The sequence below is a fragment of the Macaca nemestrina genome, chromosome 14 (assembly GCF_043159975.1).
Source record: "Macaca nemestrina isolate mMacNem1 chromosome 14, mMacNem.hap1, whole genome shotgun sequence".
NCBI classification, from domain to species: Eukaryota; Metazoa; Chordata; class Mammalia; order Primates; family Cercopithecidae; genus Macaca; species Macaca nemestrina.
In genome coordinates this window covers 63398179-63417742 of record NC_092138.1, presented here as the reverse complement: position 1 = coordinate 63417742, position 19564 = coordinate 63398179, and the positions used below count along the sequence as shown (strand labels likewise).

The 19564-nt window shown below is 46.0% G+C and overlaps 1 protein-coding gene across 5 annotated transcripts in view; it reads left to right on the top strand.

The window, feature by feature from the left end:
• Positions 1–101: 101 nt before the first annotated feature.
• The window catches only part of LOC105485673 (DDB1 and CUL4 associated factor 12), a 35616-nt gene continuing 16153 nt past the window's right edge, over positions 102–19564 (top strand). The window contains exons 1-4 of one of the 5 annotated variants that reach the window (XM_011748018.2): positions 102–170; positions 2242–2496; positions 17354–17560; positions 18409–18469. In XM_011748018.2, the coding sequence (XP_011746320.1) occupies positions 117–170; positions 2242–2496; positions 17354–17560; positions 18409–18469 (577 nt within the window). In that variant the 5' untranslated portion in view covers positions 102–116. Of the gene's footprint in view, positions 171–215; positions 255–553; positions 1164–1670; positions 1909–2241; positions 2497–17353; positions 17561–18408; positions 18470–19564 lie in introns of those variants that run through there. The other 4 variants (XM_011748019.2, XM_011748017.3, XM_011748016.3 and 1 more) reach the window with 4 other exon arrangements.

The following is a 19564-nucleotide window of genomic DNA, read 5'->3' as shown; positions in this document are numbered from 1 at the left end:
GAATTCCTAACCTGCCCTAATGGAGACGCAACCTGAATCCAAGAGTAAGGCAGGCAGCGACAGATAAGTTACAGCGTGATGCCTACTTCATAAAGCACAAAAGACCATGTGATTAGATGGCGGGTCATGGAAATCTAAAGGGGATGGTGAAGTCGCACCGTAAGGGGAAGGTGATGAGGGGCTGAAGCAGTTCGGACAGGAGAAAGGATCAGGAGGAGACAGAGCGGAGAATGGAGCCTGAGGGCTACCCAGGGGTGGGAAGAGGGTAGCCGGAGACCCGTGGGTCGGCCTGGGTTGGTTGTGCTGGGCAGGTTCTCAGCGGTGGGAAAGTCTGGCCACACTGCCTTGGCTTCCTGACTGGACTTCACTTTGACGGGTGGGGGCGGCTTCTGTCCCAACCCTCACCCCCCTGTCCAGCCCTTGGAGCCAGAGCACGGTTTGTGGCAGATTCAGGGAAACGTTTCGTGCCAGATGGGAGGTAACCGGTAGCGGCTACCGGCTAAAGGCCTGCACTAGGGGGGGATTCCTTCCCCCAGCAGCGCTGGTGGTCCTCATTTCCGGGTGCCTGCGGATAGGCGGGCTGGGGTCGGAGGTCGGCGGCCAGAAGCCCGATTCCCTCGGCCCCAGCTCGTCCACGTCCATTCCAGCGGCTGCCAAACGACCTTCGAAAATGGTCCGGCGGCGGCCGGGAAACAGCAGCTAAGTCTCTTCCAATCCCTAAATCCCTCCCCTCTCCTTCCGGCGGCGTTTCCGTGGCGACGCTGTCCAAAGTGCGGCTGCGCAAGGGTGACGGCGCGCGGGCAAGGGGGAGGGGGTGTTTTGGTTCTAATCGCTCGCCGTCCTTCCAGGCTCTGCCGTCGGAAAGCTTCTAGTTCTCGCTTCACCTTCCCTCTCCTGGCCCCAGTCCTTCCTCTCTCTTTCCCTTCTTTCCGCCTTTTTTCTGCTGCCGCTCCGGGTCCGGGCCATTTTCCGGGCCGGGCGCACTAAGGTGCGCGGCCCCGGGGCCCAGTATATGACCCGCCGTCCTGCTATCCCTCTCTTCCCCCGCCCCATGTGGCTGCGGGGCCGCGGCTGCGCTGCCCACTATGGCCCGGAAAGCAGTTAGCAGGAAGCGGAAAGCGCCCGCCTCGCCGGGAGCTGGGAGCGACGCTCAGGGCCAGCAGGTGAGGGTTGAGAGGCCGGCACCTAGGTGGTGAGGCCGAAGCACCAAGAGGGGTTTAGGGTCCGCAGATCCTGCGACAGGAATCGGGGTCCAAGGTCTGCAGTCAGAGGCAAAACAGGAATGGGGCCAGGGCTTGTGGAGTCAGGGCTGGACCCTCGTTAACTGGAGGGCAGATAGGCCAGGGCGGTGAGGAGCCAAAGGGGAACTCAGCAATGGGACATAATCCGCGGGAGGCCTGCAGCCGTGGATAGGGCTTGAAAAGAAACCAGAATCCTGGCTTTGGAGGAAGGGGAAACCGAAGTTAAGGGAATCGGAAACCAACTTTGGTAGAGTGAACACTACCTTCAATGGACCCTAGGAAGCTGGGATGATTGCGTCCCTCCTCGAAGAAAGAAGGAGTCTCCCTATATGTATACCCAACCCTGAACTGGGCTTTTTGGCGTTTGGACCCCAAAAGAAACAACAGTTCCCAGGTATCATCTCTATACCGCCCCCTTTGGAAAGGAAGGTCTTCTTGGACGTAGATATGGCCTCTGATTTCCCGGGGGCCTACTACCCCGTTGGTGGTTGATTTTTCGAATTCTTCAACTGCCTGGAGCGCGGGCATGATGACAGAGGAACGGTCATTGATGATGCATCCCTGGAAGACCTGGCGCTCAGGTCTGTCTCCTTGGACTGTATCTTACCTGCTCCAGTGGGAGTGCAGACTGAGAGGGAGAAGGGGGCTGGGCAGAGATGCAGCCCAGGTTGGTATGGGAATCACTCGACCTCTCATTTCCTTCAATCTTTCACTCCTGAAAGGTCTAGTAAACCTTTTAGCCTGTTCTATTCTTCATTGATTCCCTTGACTTTTAGCCCTTGTAATTCACATAGGTAAGTTTGACTCTGAGCAACTTTTTTTAATGTTGGAAGAGTTAAACGACTTTCTGGATTGAGATTCTTGTTCTCTTGTGTTTGTATTTCTGTTGTTTGTAAATTCTGCAGTATGAGTTATGAGTTGTTGGTGACTTCTGTAATACAGCAGGATCCGTTCGTTAGAAGAGCAGCCAAAGCCCTGATTTCTAATGTTGTTTCCACAGTTTGGCTGGGATCACACGCTTCACAAAAGGAAAAGACTTCCTCCTGTGAAGAGATCCTTAGTATACTACTTGAAGAACCGGGAAGTCAGGCTACAGAATGAAACCAGCTACTCTCGAGTGTTGCATGGTTATGCAGCACAGCAACTTCCCAGTCTCCTGAAGGAGAGAGAGTTTCACCTTGGGACCCTTAATAAAGTGTTTGCATCTCAGTGGTTGAATCATAGGCAAGTGGTGTGTGGCACAAAATGCAACACGGTAAGTGTCTGGGGGGCTGTGACCTCTCCCCTAGGTCCTGGATATATCGTGCCACTTGCTGTAGAACCTCTCGCTGCTAGTTTTCCCATCTGTTTCTTTTAGAAGGGACCAGCCTTACTCTCTTTTCCATTCTTTCCCGTTGATGACTTCTTCCTCTCTTTTTGTGCTCCTTTTTTCACTCATACATTTCTTTTCTGGTAAGTCTTCAAAGGAGTGTATTTCTTTAGGCCCTCTCTGGATGTGCTGCTTCTAGAGGGTTGTTTGTTTGTTTGTTTTTGCCTCATCTTTTTATGCTGGTTTTTAAACCTTAGGCCTCAAAGGAAAGACTTAAGAAATAATGATGCTCAGAGCATCATTCATGATACATAATAGTGAAAACAGCCTAAGAACATATGTCGAAGTATTTAAAATAGCACACTTGGCTGTTTTTTAGTGAATAGAATCTAAAAATGTATAATAAACTGAGATATGAGAAATACATGAACTGTTTTCTATAAGGAAGGCAGGGAATGTGTGTCTGGTAGTATATTTCAGGGTATAAGCATTTGCTCTTTGGAAAGTAGCCTTTTTAAGAGTGACTAGAAAGACAGTTATAAATGAAGTGAAAAATTTCTCAGTAAGCTTTGTAACCAACCCAATTATAGGCCACGATAAAATAAGTCAAAGAGCAGAAATGTTTGGAACAGAGTCCACGAATAGCATGTCAGATAAATGGCATGTCAGAATGGCAAATAAAAAGAGGCAATGCCTAGGGCCTAGGGGTGGGAAATGATTACGCCCAGCCCTCCCTCCATTTTCACCTCACCCTGTATGAATAGACAAGTAATGTCATAATGTGTGAGTAAATTGACCCTGGACTGAAACACATTTTGGATCATGAAAAGAGAGAAGCTTGCTCTAGATTAAGAAAATCTTGGCCGGGCGCGGTGGCTCAAGCCTGTAATCCCAGCACTTTGGGAGGCCGAGACGGGTGGATCACGAGGTCAGGAGATCAAGACCATCCTGGCTAACACAGTGAAACCCCGTCTCTACTAAAAAATACAAAAATCTAGCCGGGCGAGGTAGCGGGCGCCTGTAGTCCCAGCTACTCGGGAGGCTGAGGCAGGAGAATGGCGTGAACCCGGGAGGCGGAGCTTGCAGTGAGCTAAGATCCGGCCACTGCACTCCAGCCTGGGCCACAGAGCGAGACTCCGCCAAAAAAAAAAAAAAAAAAAAAAAGAAAATCTTAAGTACTAGGAGAAGTGTCTGTTTATAAAGGACGTAGGCAAAAATTTAAACAGTTTTAAGGAAGGAAATAATACCATGGTGGTTGGTCTGTTTATAAAGGACATGACAAAAATTTAAACAGTTCTGAGGAAGGAAATAATACCATGGTGGCTGGGGCCAGCCTTTCATTTCCTCTTCTGTTGAGAGTCGCTTGTCTTACACAGAAGCCTTTCAAAACTAAGTGGTGGCAACAAGCCTCCACAGAACTTCCTTTTCTTGGTCTCTCCAGCTGCCCACTCATGGTTGAGAACTGTCATCCTTGTCACTTGGGGTAGAAAAAGAGTCTTCTGCTTGGAAGAGTTCATTCCATTTACCTCACATGCATCATGGTGTTTAGCCTAGCAGATATTACTGAATTGTAAACTGAATTAATCACAGCCTCTTGCTTCTTGAATTTATTGACACTATTTTGAAGGCGAGCATAATAAGTAATAATTTAACCTACTCTTAATTCCTACCTCTTTCTGTCTTCCTGCGTCCTCATAACCTAGTGTTTGGGGCAAGGAGAGCTGTTTGCATTTTATAGTTAGTATTTGTTTGTTTTTGCTTAGCTTCCAGAACCAAAGCAGGGAACTAGGAATAGTGCTCTTCTCTGAACTTTGTGACATTGGGCAAATGATTCCCTTATTTGTGCTTTTGTTTTTGTATCTGCAAAATGGGAGTGATAATAATCTGGTGCTGCGAAAGTATCTGCATGCATCTGGAAAATACTCTTAAGTGAGCAATATCTTACTTATTTAGAAGTACTAGTAGCAGTAAAAATGATTCCATCAACTTTTCCCACAATTTGAAGAGAGGAAAATTATTTAAATAATTGTAACTTATTTAAATTTGGATAATGTGTGAAGATTTCAGAGGTGGGAGAGATTATGTTGTATTCTCAATAGTAAAGTTTTGATGTAGAATGTCCCTGTGCTGTGGGCTAACAATCAAACTAGGGGCAGTCATTCGATCCCCAAATTTCTTGGCCCCAGCTAGCACAGCAGTAACAGCAAGGATAGCCAACTGTTGTTTTTATCATTGTTAACAATACAGTCATACTTTTACAAAACTACTTAATTAGAGGTGGTATAACCTTAATTAGAACATGGGTCTGGCAGCTGGGGTGGGTTAGGTATATGTTCGTGGTTTAGACTTATGCAAACTCAGATAGGCTGCGGAGCCAGACAGAAAAGCTAAGTAAAGAAAAGTTTGCTAGGCACAAGACAGTAAGGAGTAGTAGGGGCTGCAAAGAACTACAGAAGACATTCTTGACATCAGCCAACTGTTGCCGTGTAGGAATTTGGGCCTAGTGTTAAAAAGATTTTCTTTGGTAGTGTGAGGTGGCTCACACTTGTAATCCCAGCACTTTGGAAGGCCAAGGCGGGCGGATCACCGGAGGTCAGGAGTTCGAGACCAGCTTGGCCAACATGGTGAAACCCTGTCTCTATAAAAGTACAAATAAATTAGCTGGGCATGATGGTGGGTGCCTGTAATCCCAGCTACTTGGGAGGCTGAGGCAGGAGAATCGCTTGAACCCGGGAGGTGGAGGTTGCAGTGAGCTGAGATTGCGCCATTCCACTCCAGCCTGGGCAACAGAACGAGACTCCGTCTAAAAAAATTAAAATATAAAAATAAATAAATAAATAAAAAGATACTAATGTCTTGAACCTATATAACTGGAAAGATGGCAGAGTGAATATTAAGGAACGGATTTGGGTTTTGTCCTTTTCATCAATTAGTTTAAGTTTGGCAGAGAGTAAGGATTGAAGTTAGTGATTTGGCAGTCATTTATGTAGAAGGAATTATTGAAATTGTTACATTACCATGGGAAAGAGGGTAGAGAGCAGGCATTCCTGGCTTGAGTTGTGTAAACTTTCCCTAAAATTGCAAAGTTTTGATTATATGTGTACTTTCTGGGCAAGATTTTGGGGGGGTGGTGTGGGAAGTAGTTCTTAGTTTTTGTCCTTAGATTTTCAAAGAGAGTACTATGAGCCAAAAATGGTTAAGAACCACTGATACTGACAGATAAGCCAAGGAGAGAACCTTGGAAAACATGTACATTTACAGGGCAAGAAGAACTGCTGCGGGGGAGCAGGGAACTCAGGAAAACCAGGAGAATACAGAAAATAAATCAAGAAAGGAGGACTTAATTTTGTTTTTTTGAGACGGAGTCTCGCTATGTCGCCAGGCTGTAGTGCAGTGGCACGATCTCAGCCCACTGTAACCTCTGCCTCCTGGGTTCAAGCGATTCTCCCGCCTCAGCCTCCCAAGTAGCTGGGATTACAGGTACATGCCACCACGCCCAGCTAATTTTTGTATTTTTAGTAAAGATGGGATTTCACCCTGTTGGCCAGGATGGTCTTGATCGTCTGACCTCGTGATCCACCTGTCTCGGTTTCCCAAAGTGCTGAAATTACAGGCATGAGCCACCGTGCCTGGCCGAAAGGAGGACTCTTGAAGGGGTTAGGGGTGGGGTGTGATTTGAGGAGAAGGATGGTGATCAGCAGAGTGATGATCTACACAGTTGGAGGTATTTAATTTTGGACGTGAACTCTTACTTCCCGTTGTCAACACTCTCCAGCCAAAGACTATCAGGGACTGTTCTTGTTGCAGAACAAGTCAGATGTTGTTGCTTGTTGTACCTGGGAGAACCTTCTCCATAGAGGAGCAAGGGACCGCTCAGTAAGAGTGCCAGAAAGGTGTTACAACACTGGGACTTGTTGCACGTGATTTGGGGGAAGGCTTAAGGATATAGCCCTTTGCTCCAGATGGATACTGTCACAACAGGGGCAAATTCTATGTTTGGGTATCTTAATCTTATCTAGAAGGAGATTAAAGCTGCAATTGATAAAGATGAAACTGTCATTTATATTAGCAAGGTTAAGGGGATATTTGATCTTTTGTGGTTTAGGCAGTGTTCTTGGGTTTTTTGTTTGTTTGTTTGTTTTTTGAGATGGAGTCTCGCTCTATCGCTCAGGCTGGAATGCAGTGGCACGATCTTGGCTCACTGCAGCCTCCGTCTCCCAGGTTCAAGTGATTCTCTCACCTCTGCCTCCCGAGTGGCTGGGACTACAGGCACATGCCACCACGCACAGCTAATTTTCATAGTTTTAGTAAAGACAGGGTTTTAACATGTTGGCCAGGCTGGTCTCGAACTCCTGACCTCAGGTGATCCACCCACCTCGGCCTCCCAAAGTGCTGGGATTACAGACGTGAGCCACCTTGCCTGGCCAGTGTTCTTGTTTTGGTCTGTGTTCAGGTATGATTACAGAGTGGTCTTGTTTTTGTCTTTATCACAGTTACAGAGTGGCCTTGACTGATGTTGATGTTCTCTGAAATTATTTATTTACACTAGGATACCAAGGCCTACCTGAGAGTATCAGGCTAACCCGTTATGTCAGGGTTGCTTTGTTCTCTCTTTTTTCTTTTTCTTTGTTTTGAAATCGAGTCTTACTGTGTTGCCTAGGCTGGAGTGCAGTGGCGTGATCTTGGCTCACTGTAACCTCTGCCTCCAGGTTCAAGCGATTCTTGTGCCTCAGCCTCCCAAGTAGCTGGGACCACAGGCAGATGCCACCATGCCTGGCTAATTTTTGTATTTTTAGTGGAGACGGGGTTTCACCATGCTGGCCAGGCTGGTCTCAAACGCCTGACCTCATGTAATATGCCCACCTCAGCCTCCCAAAGTGCTGGGATTACAAACGTGAGCCACCACGCCCGGCCACTTTGTTCTTTTTCAAGACAGGGTTTTGCACCCAAGGTGGAGTACAGTGGTGCAGTCATGGCTCACTGCAGCTTCAAATTCCTGGGCTCAAGGGATCCTCCTGCCCCAGAATCCTGAGTAGCTGGGACTATACCACATGCCATCAACCTGGCCCTTTTTTTTTTTTTTTTTTTCTGAGACTGAGTTTTGTTCTTGTTGCCCAGGCTGGAGTGCAGTGGCTCGGTCTCAGCTCACTGCAACCTCTGCCTCCCAGGTTCGGGTGATTCTTCTGCTTCAGCCTCCCAAGTAGCTGGGATTATAGGCGCCCACCACCACGCCTGGCTAATTTTTTTGTGTTTTTTAGTAGAGACGGGGTTTCACCATGTTGGCCAGTATTGGCTGGGCATAGTGGCTCATGACTGTAATCCAGCACTTTGGGAAGCCGACACAGGAAGATCACTTGAGCCCAGAGGTTCAAGACCAGCCTGGGCAATGTAGTGAGACCCCATCTCTACAAAAAAATTTAAGATTAGCTGGGCATGGTGGCTTGTGCCTTTGGTCCTAGCTACTCAGGAGGCTCAAGTGGGAGGATGGCTTGAGTCTGGGAAGTCGAGGCTACAGTTAAATGGGATTACATCACTGCACTCTAGCCTAGGTGACAGGACATGACCCTGTCTCAAAAAAAGAAAAAAACACGAAAGTACATAGTATCTGTTGAAAGAAGAGCCTAAAAATGTTATACCCTTTCACCTAAAATGTTCATACCTGAGAATTTATCCAAAGGAAAAGTCGTTTTTAACAAGATAATAATTGGAAGCTACTTAATCTAAATACTAGCAATTGAATACTTAAGTAAATTGTGATAAATCAAATCTGGATGGTATTATGCAGACATTAACATAATTATGGAGACTGTAATGTGCAAAGCATTCAATATGTTTAATGAAATGAGATACAAAATCCTGTCTCTGCTGATAACAGCTGTGCACAATTATAATATGTATGTGGTTGAAGGCTAAACAGGAACCTGACAAATGAAAAACAGATTTTAAAAGAGAGAAGGTTCTGAGTGATCTTTCTTGCATTTTAAATTTCTGTATTGTTGATAAAGTGTTGTTTGTACAATAAACACTCATCTTTTAAAATCGTTGTTTCAGCTAGATGAACCTGCATTTTCTTATCCTAAAAAATGATGGTGAGAAGGACTGAAGTAGGCACTCAAAAATACAGTAGTAGAATATGCAACAAAAGGAGTTGCTTCTCTCAGTCACACAGTGAGTTTTTTGGAGCTCAAAATAGCCCCTGGAGAGGGCTTTTGATTCTCGATGGGCAAATACACAACCGTATGGTCTTGGTCCTGAAGTCTTTTTTTTTTTTTTTTTTTTTGAGACAGAGTCTCGCTCTGCCGCCCAGGCTGGAGTGCAGTGGCCGGATCTCAGCTCACTGCAAGCTCCGCCTCCCGGATTCACGCCATTCTCCTGCCTCAGCCTCCCGAGTAGCTGGGACTACAGGCGCCCGCCACCGCGCCCAGCTAGTTTTTTGTATTTTTTAGTAGAGACGGGGTTTCACCGTGTTAGCCAGGATGGTCTCGATCTCCTGACCTCGTGATCCGCCCGTCTCGGCCTCCCAAAGTGCTGGGATTACAGGCTCGAGCCACCGCGCCCGGCCGGTCCTCAAGTCTTAATGCTGTTACACTTAGGAAGTATGTGTGAGATAAGAGCGATATTATTATTATTATTTTCTTTTCTGAGACAGGGTCTTACTCTGTTGCCCAGGCTGCAGTGCAGTGGCACAGTCTTGGCTCACTGCAACCTCCGCCTCCCAGGTTCAAGTGATTCTCGTGCCTCAGCCCCCTCAAGTAGCTGGGATTACAGGCATGCACCACCATGCCCAGCTAATTTTTGTATTTTTAGTGGAGACAGGGTCTTGCCATGTTGGCCGGCCTGGTCTCGAACTCCTGACCCCCACCTCTGCCTCCCAAAGTGCTGGGATTATATGCGTGACCCACCACGCCCGGCCATATTATCATTATTTAACACTATTGTTGAGAGTTTGTAATATCTTCATATACCAGATATGTAATTATAATCTCTGCTCTCCAGTAGTTTGCAAGTTAGGGATAAAGCTCCCTGTTAATTCTGAGTAGAAGGCCTTATACCTGGAAATGTCACCAGGGAACAAAAACCTGAAAGTTTCCTGTGTAGAGATTTTCTCCTGAATAACTTACACGTTAACTATTAGCATCCTTGAGTATATAGAAATCAATTTCAGGCCAGGCGCAGTGGCTCACTCCTGTAATCCTAGCACTTTGGGAGGCTGAGGCAGGTGGATCACTTGAGGCCAGGAGTTCGAGACCACCCACATGGTGATACCCCATGTCTACTAAAAATACAAAAATTAGCCAGGCATGATGCCGCATGCCTGTGGTCCCAGCTACTTGGGAGGCTGAGGCAGGACAGTCGCTTGAACCCGGGAGGCGGAGGTTGCAGTGAACTGAGATTGAGCCACTGCACTCCAGCCTGGGCGACAGAGTGAGACTCCATCTTGGAAAGAAAACGAAAAAAAAGAAATCAATTTCCATCTTCCATAGGAAGAAATAAAGATTCTTATGAAATCAGACTATTGGACCAATCCTTTTATTTCCCTTTTTATTTTTCAGATTGGAAATAGGTGATGGGATTTGTAAGCATATAAAAGCAATACAAAATAGGGTTCTGATTTAACAGCCTAAGAATAATTTCTTTTTTGTTTGTTTGTTTTTTTGAGACAGAGTTTCGCTCTTGTTGCCCAGGCTGGAGTGTGATGGAGCGATCTTGGCTCACCGCAACCTCCACCTCCGGATTCAAGCGATTCTCCTGCCTCAGCCTCCCGAGTAGCTGGAATTACAGGCATGCACCACCACGCCCAGCTAATTTTGTATTTTTAGTGGAGATGGGGTTTCTCCATGTCGGTGAGGCTGGTCTTGAACTCCCAACCTCAGGTGATCCGCCCGCCTCGGCCTCCCAAAGTGCTGGGATTACAGACATGAGCCACTGCGCCCAGCAAGAATTTATTTTTAACAAATTTTTGTTTAGATAGATGCTTAAGGTAGCTAAACCACCGTTGTATGTTGTCAGAGTTTATGTGGTGACTTTGGTGGGTACTAGGTAAAATCAAGGTGTCTTGCCAAAACTGGCTTTTAGGACTCAGTTCATTTTTAACAGAGACCTCCAAAATCAGGGATTAGAGGCCAGGCGCGGTGGCTCACACCTGTAATCCCAGCACTTTGACCAGCCGAGGCAGGCGGATCACGAGGTCAGGAGACCATCCTGGCTAACACAGTGAAACCCCGTCTCTACTAAAAATACAAAAAATTAGCCGGGCGTGGTGGCGTGCCCCTGTAGTCCCAGGTATTCGGGAGGCTGAGGCAGGAAAATCACTTGAACCCAGGAGGCAGAGGTTACAGTGAGTTGAGATGGTGCCACTGTACTCCAGCCTGGGCAACAGAACGAGACTCCATTAAAAAAAAAAAAAAATCAAGGATTAGAAATCAATTTACTGCCAGATGTAAAGCTTATAAAAATTATGTCACTTAAATCCAAAATAATTGTAAATCCTAATGTGGCCCTCCTTCCACGAAGTCATGATTCTGTAGCGAAACATCAGAATTCAAGACCTGTTATGAAGTACCATTACTTATCTTAGCTAGCTAGTGGTGTAGCCCATCTTGTGTAGGAACAGTTTAGATTCACAGCTCAGAGTGTCTAAGATCTTGGCATAGCACAGACACGTGGATTGATTGATGATTGATTTTTGAAACGGAGTCTTGCTCTATTGCCCAGGCTGGAGTGTAGGGGCACGATCTCGGCTCACTGCAACCTCCGCCTCCTGGGTTCAAGCGATTCTTCTGCCTCATCCTCCCTAGTAGCTGGGATTACAGGCACCCGCCACTGTGCCTGGCTGATTTTTGTATTTTTAGTAGAGATGGGGTTTCACCATGTTGGCCAGGGTGGTCTCAAACTTCTGACCTCAGGTGATCTACCCGCCTCAGCCTCTCAAAGTGCTGGGATTACAGGCGTGAGCCACCCTGCCTAGTCGGATTTATTTATTTATTTATTTATTTATTTATTTATTTATTATTACTACTACTATTTGAGACAGAGTCTTACCCTGTTGCCCAGGCTGAAGTGTAGTGGTGCCATCTTGGCTCACTACAACCTCTGCCACCTGAGTTCAGGCGATTCTCCTGCTTCAGCCTCCCAAGTACCTGGGACTACAGGCGCACGCCACCATGCCTGGCTAATTTTTGTATTTTTATTGGAGACAGGGTTTCATTCACCGTGTTGGCCAGGCTGGTCTTGAACTCCTGACCTCAAGTGATCTGCCTGCCTTGGCCGTCCAAAGTGCTGGGATTACAGGTGTGAGCCACTGTGCCCAGCCAGATTTATTTATTTATTTGTATTATTTATTTATTTATTTTTGAGATGGACTCTCACTCTGTCGCCCAGGCTAGAGTTCAGTGGCGCAATCTCTGCAGCCTCCCCCTCCTGGGTTCAAGCGATTCTCCTGCCTCAGCTTCCCAAGTAACTGGAATTGAAGGCACCTGTCACCACGCCTGGCTAATTTTTATATTTTTAGTAGAGACAGGGTTTGCCATGTTTGCCAGACTGGTCTTGAACTCCTGACCTCAGGTGATCTGCTCACCTCCCAAAGTGCTAGGATTACAGGCATGAGCCACCGCACCCAACCCTGGATTTATTTATTTAATTTTTTTCCTCCTTATGCCCCAGTACTAAGAGGCGGCCCTGGATTTCAATAAAAGAATGTTCATTGCCATGTTTTGTATTACTAAAATTTGGACATGGTATAAGTGTTCAATAGTAGGGAGTTCATTCAATTAATATTAGTATATTCATGCAGTGAACTACCTTATCGCTGTTAAAGGTATGTAGTGGCAAGGTATGATGGCTCATGTCTGTAATCCCAGCACTTTGGGAGGCTAAGGCAGGAGGATTGCCTAAGCCCAGGAGGATTTTATTACAGCCTGGGCAACATAGTGGGACCCTGTCTCTATAATTAAAAAAGATGTACAGTAGTTCAAACTGTTCACCCATCACTATTTCCTCAGTGTAAGTTCCTAAAATTGGTATTACAAGCCATATGTATATATATGTATGTATGTGTATATATATATAGTTTTTTGTTTTTGGTTTTTTTTTTAAAGGCAAAGTCTTGCTCTGTCGCCAGGCTGGAGTGCGGTGGCGCTATCTTGGCTCACTGCAACCTCTGCCTCCCGGGTTCAAGCGATTCTCCTGCCTCAGCCTCCCAAGTAGCTGGGACTACAGGTGCACACCACCATGCCCAGCAAATTTTTTTTTTTTTTTTTTTTTTTTGTGAGATGGACTCTCACTCTGTCTCCCAGGCTGGAGTGCAGTGGTATGATCTCGGCTCCCTGCAACCTCCGCCTCCTGAGTTTAAGCAATTCTTCTGTCTCAGCCTCCCGAGTAGCTGGGATTACATGCGTCCGCCAACACGTCCAGCTAATTTTTTTTTGTATTTTTAATAGAGATGGGGTTTCAGTATGTTCGCCAGGCTAGTCTTGAACTCCGGACCTCAAGTGATCCGCCTGCCTCAGCCTCCCTAAGTGCTGGGATTACAGGCATGAGCCACTGTGCCTGGCCCATGCTTCATGTCTTAAGTTTTCTCCGAGGACTGGCTTTGGTAAAAAGTGGCCACCCAGGAAGTTTGGTCTAGTACCACCAGCCAGTTATACATTCCGTAAAGAATCTGAATGGCCTAGTCCAGTCTAGCCTTTGGACTGATTCTCCTGAAACTCCCTCTAGACTGTGCTGTGATCAAGGGGTCTAGGCTTATATCAAATAAACAGCTACAGAGCCTCACCCTCACAGCGATATGGGGGCCTACTACATTAGTTGGGCAGGCCTTCTGAAAGGTGACTGTTGTAAATGCTTAAGTAGTAGCTGGGGCAAGATTGTAGAGTCAAATAAGATAAATTCTCTGCACTTAGAATTGGGAGAGAGTTAATAGCTTTATGAGGAAGACAAATAAGTAGTATTTTAAATCAGTGTGATATGGTCTAAGTTTTGTGGGTAGAGGGATATCTTGGGACCCTACAAGAGAGACACTTAATCAGCCTGGACATTTAGAGAATATTCCACGAGGACGTGTCTGAACTGAATCATGAAAGATAAGTACACGCTGGCCAGGTAAAAGAGTAGGGGAGGCTGGGTGCGGTGGCTCACGCCTGTAATGCCAGCACTTTGGGAGGCTGAGGCAGGTGGATCACAAGGTCAGGAGTTCGAGATCAGCCTGGCCAATATGGTTAAACCCCGTGTTTAGTAAAAATACAAAAATTAGCTGGGCGTGGTGGTGCACGCCTGTAGTCCCAGCTGCTTGGAGGACTATAGCAGGAGAATTGCTTGAACCCAGGAGGCAGAGGTCACAGTGAGCCAAGATCATGCCACTGTACTCCAGCCTGGGCGACAGAGCAAGACTTGGTCTCAAAGGAAAAAAAAACAGAAAAGAGTAGGAGAAGCATTTCTGGCATTGTGAACAGCATGAGCATGGAACAAAATAATTATATTTCGTTGAAGAATTTTTCATGTATGATATTTATAACCAATTATTTCTAGAGTTTGAAGTCTATGGCAAGACGTGAAGATAGTAGGGGCTGGACTGAGGAGACTCTTGGTTTTGTTTTGTTTTTTTGAAACAGGGTCTTGCTCTGTCACCCAGGTGGGAGTGCAGTGGCACCATCACGGCTCACTGCAGCCTTGACCTTCTGGGCTTAAAGTAATCCTCCCATCTTATTTTTTGATTTTTTGTAGAGACAAGTTCTCACTGTGCTGCCTGAGCTCGTCATAAACTCCTGGGCTAAAGTAATCCTTCTTCCTTGGCCTTCCAAAGTCTGGCCATGAGGAGAGTCTTAATGCCATGCTAAGTATCTCAGATTTAGGTGACAGGGAGTCATAGGATGTTTTTTAGTTGGGGACTGGCATGGGAAGATTTCCATTTTTAGGAAGATGAATCTGCTTATAATAGATTAAATTTGATAGCGGTGTTGCCTGAAGGCACAAAGACTAATTGTGGTTGTCCAAGGAGAAGTGATAAGTGAGGAAGCAGAGGAAGGAGCCAGCTGTAAGAATATTTAGGAGGTAGGTTTGGCAGGACTAGGATGATGGAAATGAGGGAAGAGGAGTAATCTAGGATAAAATCCACACTTGAGTGACAAGGTAGATAGTGGTGGCGTTAGGAAAGTGAGCAATTTGAGGAGCAAGGTGACTGGTTTTTGGCATATTGAGTTTCACATGCTTGTGGGATGCATAAGTAATGATGCCAGTTAGGCCAGTAGTCTGCTGCTCTCAGGTAGTTGCCATTTTGGGAGTGGTTTGTCTCCTTCTTCCCCCTGCTCCCACTCAGTCTCTGTCTGACACTCTTCTAGTTACTCCTCTCTCTTTCTCTCTGTCTCTAATAAATATATATAATATATATTTAAATATATAAAGTGCATATTATATATAATTTAAATATTTATGTATCCAGTGTAGTGCCCCCTCCCAAGGTGTTGGACATGTTGCTAGAGCCCTACAGTGTCACCCTCTTAGTCCACCAGCTCACAGAAAACACAGATGAGACCTTTTGCATTGATAAGGAAGCTCTCTAAGACATCTGCTTCCGAACCCTAAAACTGCCCACACCCACCTGAGCCACCTGTTGTCTGCACTGTGAGTGGGGTCACCACCTGCCTGAGCTTCCAGGGCGAGCTCAATGGCCATGAATATGGCCCTATTCCCCGCTTGCACTTATTCATGTCTGGCTTCGCCCTGCCGACCATCCAGGACAGCCAGCAGTACTGAGCCCCAATGGTGCCCGAGCCAATCCAGCGGATGTTTGATGCCAAGAATGTGATGGCTGCCTGGGACCCCCCCTTTGTGGCTGTTGCTTAGCAGCTGCTATGTTCGGGGACCATACGTGCATGGAAGAGGTGGTTAAGTAAATGCTTAATCTCCAAAACAAGGACAGCAGCTACTTTGTTGATTGAATCCCCCACAAGGCGAAAACAGCTGTCTGTAACATTCTACCCTGGGGGCTAAAGATGGCTGCCACTGTCATTGGCAACAATACAGCCATCTAGGAGCTGTTCAGGTGCATCTCGGAACAGTTCATAGTCATGTTCTGGCACAAAGCCTTCCTGCACTAGTACATGGGCAGTGGCATGGACAAGATGGAGTTCCCTGAGGCTGCAAGCAACATGAACGTGTCCAAGTACAGGATACCACAGCTGAGGAGGAGAGAGAGTCTGAAGAGTGGGCCTGTGAGGAGGTGGCCTAGAGCCTTCTGTTACTGGGTAAAGGGAAGAAGTGGTGTGAACTTTTTATTCACCCACAGTCTGTTCTGTGATAGCCATGTCTGTGTGTGCACTTGTTCTTCATGTCTTGCTATCACAGCTCTAAAGACACTTCAATGAAACCATTTTCCTAGTAAAAAAAAAATATATGTATATAAAAATATATACATAAAATACATATATGTATTTGTTTGTTTGAGACAGAGTCTTGCTGTTTTGCCCAGGCTGGGCTCAATTTGTGATCCTTATGCCTCAGCCTCCTGAGTAGCTAAGTAGTTGGGACTACAGGCACTTGCCACCTTGTCCACTTCATTCATATATGTGTGTGTGTGTGTGTGTGTGTTTGTTTTTGGTTTTTTGTTGAGACCGAGTCTCACTCTGTTGCCTAGGCTGGAGTGCAGTGGCTCGATCCTCGCTCACTGCAGCCTCCGCCTCCTGGGTTCAAGTGATTCTTCTGCCTCAGCCTTCCGAGTAGCTGGGATTACAGGCATGTGCCACCATGCCCAGTTAATTTTGTATTTTTAGTAGGATTTTCACCATATTAGCCAGGCTGATCTCAAACTCAACCTCTGGTGATCCGCCCGCCTCGGCCTCCTAAAGTGCTGGCATTAGAGGCATGAGCCACCGCGCCCGGCCCTTTTTATATTTTAAACTTAAGACTCACCTAGTTTCTGCTTTCATAGATCTTCTGTGCAAGCAGCAGGTTTATTTATGTAAAGGTTTGACATGTTTGGCTTCACCATGAGAATTGCTGATAGGATTTTATTTCAGCCTCTTAGGCTATAAGGTATATATATTAGGGCAGATATTATTTCTCTCATTCATAACTGTGTTCATAACACTTAGAACAGTACTGGCAAAGAAGTGAGTGTCTGAAGGAATGAACTGTTGAATCATGTGAAGAGTTTGACTCTTATAAGGGCTGTCCTTTCTCTTAAGACTGATTTTTCCATAAAGCATGTGTCTAAGTTGAATCTTAGAGGGTAAAGAGGTGGAAGAGAGCCTTTCAGGCAGAGGTAGTAGCAAGAGCAAAGGCAGGGAGGAATAGAACTGAATGGGATGTGTGTGTATAGAGAACAGCCATGAGATATTAATAATTCTTCCGTGTCGTATGTCTCAGGTCATTCCAGAAAACTTAGTAATATTAATAGGTATATTAGTAACCATGATGTGTTCTGGGAATTGTGTTTTGTTTAAAAGTTTGTGTGCATGGTTAGGTGAGGATTCAATGTGTAAAATATGCCCAAACCGACAGAAACCTGTTGGTCTTGCTCTAATACAAGGCCTCTTGGAAACCTCTGAATCCCAGGCAGAATTTACTACTTCCTAATCTGTGTTCATGTAGCATATTATTCCTATCTCTGATACTGTGTTATATTGACTTATTTCATGTTTCATTTCATTAGTAGTCCTGACCATGCCTTTAGTAATTCCTAGGGTCTAACATGTAGTAGATGTTAGTTAAATGTTGATGAACAGTTGAACAAAAGGATGTTTATACCCTGTATTGGCCACGTTAAATCGGAACTATGTTCAGCTTCTGTATCTATTTCTTCTTGTAGCTATTTGTAGTAGATGTCCAGACAAGCCAGATCACCAAGATCCCAATTCTGAAAGACCGGGAACCTGGAGGTGTGACCCAGCAGGGCTGTGGTATCCATGCCATCGAGCTGAATCCTTCTAGAACACTGCTAGCCACTGGAGGAGACAACCCCAACAGTCTTGCCATCTATCGACTACCTACACTGGATCCTGTGTGTGTAGGAGATGTAAGTTTTCCCAGTAGTTGTAGTTGGGGAGAGCCTTGGTTTTAAACGGGTCTCAGTGGTTAACATGGACCCTCCTCTCAGCAGCCCAGAGTGGGGACTGGACTCCTCATAGGGCACAGTGTATGTTTGATAAAGGGGCAAGCAGCACATCTCAGGGACCAACACTATTGGGTTGCATTTGAATCCATAGTGTCCACATACTTCCCACTGCCCATACTCAGAGAGTAGCAGAGTTTACTAAATCATCCATTCATTCGCCAGGCATTTATTCAGTCTTCTATGGCTAGGCATTGTTTGAGACATGGTTTGAGACACAGCAGTGAACAGAACAGATAAAGCCCCTGTCCTCTTGAAGCCTACATTCTAGTGGAGGGTGACATATAAACCAAAATATAAGCCATATAAACTAATAATTACCAGTAATATGTCAGAGTGTGATAAGTGCCATGGAGAAGAATAAAGGCAGCATAAAGGGACTGAGAGTGAGGTGGAGGATGCTGTATCAGAAGATAAAGTTTCATTGATAGGATGATACTGGAGCAGGGAGACTTAAAAGAAATGAGGTACAAGCCATGTAGATATCTAGATGTCTGGAAGAAGAAAGTTCCAGATAGAAGATGGGACCCAGAGGTAGAAGGCAAGAGCTATGTGTCCACTACCCACAGTAGTGCCAATTTCATTCCAGCTTTGAGCTCCTCAAGATAGAAGATGAAGATTGATCATTCTCTATGGGTTGAGACCACCAGAGATCAGAGTTGTAATTTTACAAAAATAGAGAGTTTATTACAATACTTATTTTACTAATTTCTTGTTTTCCTCCCTGTACCTGTTACTCCCTGCTCTCCAAGGATGGACACAAGGACTGGATCTTTTCCATCGCATGGATCAGCGACACTATGGCAGTGTCGGGTAAATTTGCCCTTTTACAGGGAGCTTTTGATGTGGCAGGGATTGGGGGCTAGAGATTGAAAAGGGATAGTAGTGTGATAGGAAATAGCCTGGCTGGGTGCGGCGACTCATGCCTATAATCCCAGGACTTTGGGAGGCTGAGGTGGGTGGATCACTTGAGCCCAAGATTCAAGACTGGTCTGGGCAACATATGAGACCCCATCTCTACAATTTTTTTTAATTGGCTGAGTATGGTACTGCATACCTGTTGTCCCAGATACTCAGAAGGTTGAGGCAGGAGGATTGCTTGAGCCCACGAGATCCAGGCAGCATCAGGCTGTGATCATGCCAGTGCACTCCAGCCTATATGACAGAGGGTGGCCCTATAGAATAATAATTTTTTTATTTAGTGTAAAAGTGATACACATTTATTGTAAGAAAATTTTCGCCTGTAGTCCCAGCTACTCGGGAGGCTGAGGCAGGAGAATGGCGTGAACCCGGGAGGCGGAGCTTGCAGTGAGCCGAGATCGCGCCACTGCACTCCAGCCTGGGCGACAGAGCGAGACTCCGTCTCAAAAAAAAAAAAAAAGAAAAAAGAAAATTTTAAAATAGGCTGGGTGCAGTGGCTTATGCCTGTAATCCCAGCACTTTTGGAGGCCGAGGTGGGTGGATCACAAAGTCAGGAGATTGAGACCATGCTGGCTAACACGGTGAAACCCGGTCTCTACTAAAAATACAAAAAATGAGCTGGGTGTGGTGGCGGGCGCCTGTAGTCCCAGCTACATGGGGGGCTCAGGCGGGAGAATGGTGTGAACCTGGGAGGCGGAGCTTGCAGTGAGCTGAGATTGTGCCACTGCACTCCAGCCTGGGCACAGAGCAAGACTCTGTCTCAAAAAAAAAAAAAAGAAAATTTTAAAATATAGTCTGGGCGTGTTGGCTCACACCTGTAATCCCAGCACTTTGGGAGGCCAGGGTGGGTAGATTACGAGGTCAGGAGTTTGAGACCAGGCTAGCCAGCATGGTGAAACCCTGTCTCTACTAAAAGTGCAAAAAATTAGCTGAGTGTGGTCATGGGCGCTTGTAGTCCCAGCTACTGAGGAGACTAAGGCAGGAGAA